At 44.3% G+C, this 3518-nt stretch overlaps 1 protein-coding gene across 1 annotated transcript in view; it reads left to right on the top strand.

Annotated features, from left to right (window-relative positions):
* The window catches only part of hs3st3b1b (heparan sulfate (glucosamine) 3-O-sulfotransferase 3B1b), a 31816-nt gene extending 28822 nt beyond the window's left edge, over positions 1 to 2994 (top strand). Inside the window, exon 2 of the mRNA XM_048233831.1 lies at positions 1 to 2994. This exon is cut by the window's left edge and continues 400 nt beyond it. Coding sequence (XP_048089788.1) covers positions 1 to 219 — 219 coding nt within the window. The 3' untranslated portion in view covers positions 220 to 2994.
* Positions 2995 to 3518: the final 524 nt, after the last annotated feature.

The raw sequence follows: 3518 nt of genomic DNA, 5'->3' as shown, positions 1-3518 counted from the left end.
CGCATCATCACGGACAAACACTTCTACTTCAACCAGACCAAGGGCTTCCCCTGCCTCAAGAAGGCCGAGGGCAGCAGCAAGCCCCACTGCCTGGGCAAAACCAAAGGCCGCACCCACCCCAACATCGACCCCGAGGTGGTGCAGAGGCTACGGGAATTCTACCGGCCGTTCAACATGAAGTTTTACCAGATGACTGGACACAACTTTGGCTGGGATTGACCATAGACAAGGACTCACTCTTAGTGTTTATTATTATTTTTTTTGGTTTCCTCTGTATTTGAATGGCAAAAGTCATGGAGATATTGCTATATATATGTAAAATGTACAGAAATCTATTTTATAATAATTTATTTTTAATTTCTAAGCAATTAATTCACTAAGCTGCCTAACCATAACTCATATATACCATCTGGCCCCTACATCATGTTTTCTTTCTAATTTTTTTTTTAAACATTCCACATTTTTTTTGTTACATTAATCCTCAACCACATCAGTACTGTCCACTCCTTTTGAATAAACGGTGCTTCCAGAAAGAAAGAAATTGTTGGACGAGCAAACTAAGCACCGTTTTACGGGTACAGTGTGTCCAGATACCAGTCGTGTGTGAAATACAACTTCAGTGTTCTCACACACACACACACACACACAGACGTGAAACGCCTCATCTCCCTTTGACCTACACTGTAGCATGACCACATTATAACATTGCGCTTTGCTGTCGTTATACCTCCCTAACAGCCGTTGTGTTTACGCCTCTGTTATTATCTAATCAGCGCCCAGCCCTGTACTTAAAGGGGACATCCGTCCACTATTGACAACCGTCCCATCACCCCCCCCCCACCCTCCCTCCATCCCTCTCCGCATGTCCCGGGAGGCTCCTCTGATGGCTCTAGCAGCTGATCTGATACCCCCCTCACTCAATAACCGGTAGATCAATAGGCCTAATTGCTACTCATGTTGTCAGTCACCCTTAGAGCCAAGCGGTTGATCTCCGGGTCTCCGCTTCGCAGCACGTCCAGTTCAGCCCAGGGTGTCCTTCCTTAATGAGCGGCCCTGCCCATCAGTGACCCGCGCGCGAGCACACGTAGAGCAGGCCGAAGAGACGCGTGGGGACATTATGCTAATCGGCTAAACGTTAGCGGGCCGGGTCAATACTCCTCTGTCTCTCTCCCTGTGTGTGCATGTCATCTGTCGTTCACCCATTAGGGCGAGGGTGCTCCGCGAGCGTGTGCTTGCAGCCCAGAGGTCAAAGGTCAAGGGAAAATCTTGACGAAATTATCAGTTTGTTTGATTGATGGGATGGGATGTGGTATCAGTTGTGTTGGATCTCAGATCTTGTCTGGATTTTGTTTTTCTCCTTTTTGTAGTGAGATAGCGGGAGCGTCCGCCCGGAGATAGCAATCGGTCCGATGTAGAGCAGGAGGATATCAGGAGAGAGAGGGGGAAAAAAAGAAAGTTCAAAAGACAAGAAAGAGGAGGAAATATCACAGGGAAGCGTTCGCTTCAGCGGGACATGATGGTGTTCGCCTGGCCAGGGCTCTGATTACAGACGGGATATCAAAGGAACAGCTCAAAGATTCCTCCTCACAGAAGGTTAGATGGAGTTCAGCAACGTTATGGCTTCCGTGCGCTGTCGGGCTTCTTGACAGGTCGAGCGATGTTCACAGCACCCGTCGTTTGCCTCGACTTCTCACTCCCACTTTCTGTTGCCATGTGTTCTCCCCTCAGAGCAGCCGCGTCAAAAAACATTTTTTATTTAATCTTTTTTCTCCCTTTCTCCTCCACCCTTGATCATTCATCCCCCAATCACATTGTTTTGCTCCTTTTTTCATTCTGTTTATTCTGCATACTTTATCTCTGTACTTGAATTCTTGATATGCAAGAATGAGAAAGGGTTTGTTAGTAGCACGCTGTTTGAACTTCTGAAGGGAAGTCTCATATGGAGCTCCACAGCATCCAACAGCATTTTTTAAAAGGCAGGCAATGGTCCTCTGAGGCCTCCATGACTGTTTCACATCTGATTGGGCATCAGACCCGTCTGTCATTATCCCAAACATCTGATTGGGGATCAGACCCGTCTGTCATTATCCCAAACATCTGATTGGGGATCAGACCCGTCTGTCATTATCCCAAACTTCTTTATGAACAAGTAAATCAAACCAATCTGCTCCTCTGACAGTTTTCGTAAAGGCCAGTTGAGAGTGAGTCAAAAAAGACAAGGGAAGTGCTATTTGTGCTCAGATATCAGTCAGCGTGAATGTACTAAGCCTTTCTCCACGAACCCAAGGTCCTTGAAGAAAAAGAAAAAACAAACAAAATGTCCTTGAATTAAAGGGAATGCTTGACCAGCTTTATGGGCTGGCTGTGTGAACATACAGTAGAGCTGTGAAACTTCGATGCTTTTTCTCCTACAGTATGTTACTGACCCCACCCCCGGATGTAGACCAACAGCCTACTCCCTCCTACTATCAGCCATGCCCAGGACGGAATGCAGCATAATGACTTATAGACTATATGGAGTTCACACCTGTATCGACCCTTCAACTAACAGTACCTTAAAACTGACAATAACATGCTCACCTGTTCAGAAAAGAGCTGAAGGCAATTGTGTGACCTTGTCCTGATATTTCTGCTGCAATAGCTCTGCGAGGATTCGGTCAGATTCTCACAGCACATGTCAATGCATCCGTTGTAATGGTTGAGTTTTATTCAACCTTTTTTTTTTTAGAATATACAGATGTTAGTGACGTTTCTCTCTCTCTCTCTCTCTCCACATATAACACAGTAAATAGATTAGCAGATCTGTATGTACAAAAAGACAAAAAAGGAAAAATGACATGTAAATCAAGTATTTTGTGGTATATATATCAAAAAAGAATTAATTTTACACAGTGGAAAAGCAAAATGGAACTGGTTGTTTCTAGATAATGAAATACTGAACATTCATACTATTTCTTTGTATGAAGAAATAAAATAAAAAGTATATATTTTACCAAATAAGAAAACTGTTCTGTGTCGTCTGTGTCTTTTCCACCATGGTATGCGTGCGAAGCCTGGGAGAGAACCGAAGGAAAAAAATACATATTTCCATTCGATGATATGAATTATTTAATGTCTTTCTTCATGCTTTAGTGAATGTGAGGAACATTAGGAAGTAGAGACCTTTTTACATTCTCTCTCTCTCGCTCTCTATATCCTCTCTCTCTCTCTCTCTCTCTCTCTCTCTCTATATCCTCTCTCTCTCTCTCTCTCGCTCTCTATATCCTCTCTCTCTCTCTCTCGCTCTCCATATCCTCTCTCTCTCTCTCGCTCTCTATATCCTCTCTCTCTCTCTCTCTCTAAGTACATGCCTGTGTTATAGAGCCTGCTGGGGATTTTGCCTTCTGTTTTCCAGCTGCAGTGAGTCCAACAGACATGCTGATTATAAATGACTAGCGTGAGCAGGTCGGTTCTGTTCAGTAACGTTCTACTGTGCGTAGTTCTGTTTTCCTCAGTTGGTTCTACCATGCGTTCTATTC

Source organism: Alosa alosa, chromosome 22 (genome assembly GCF_017589495.1).
Source record: "Alosa alosa isolate M-15738 ecotype Scorff River chromosome 22, AALO_Geno_1.1, whole genome shotgun sequence".
Classification (NCBI taxonomy): Eukaryota; Metazoa; Chordata; class Actinopteri; order Clupeiformes; family Clupeidae; genus Alosa; species Alosa alosa.
The sequence above is the reverse complement of the archived record's forward strand: the minus strand, read 5'-3'. Positions and strand labels throughout refer to the sequence as shown.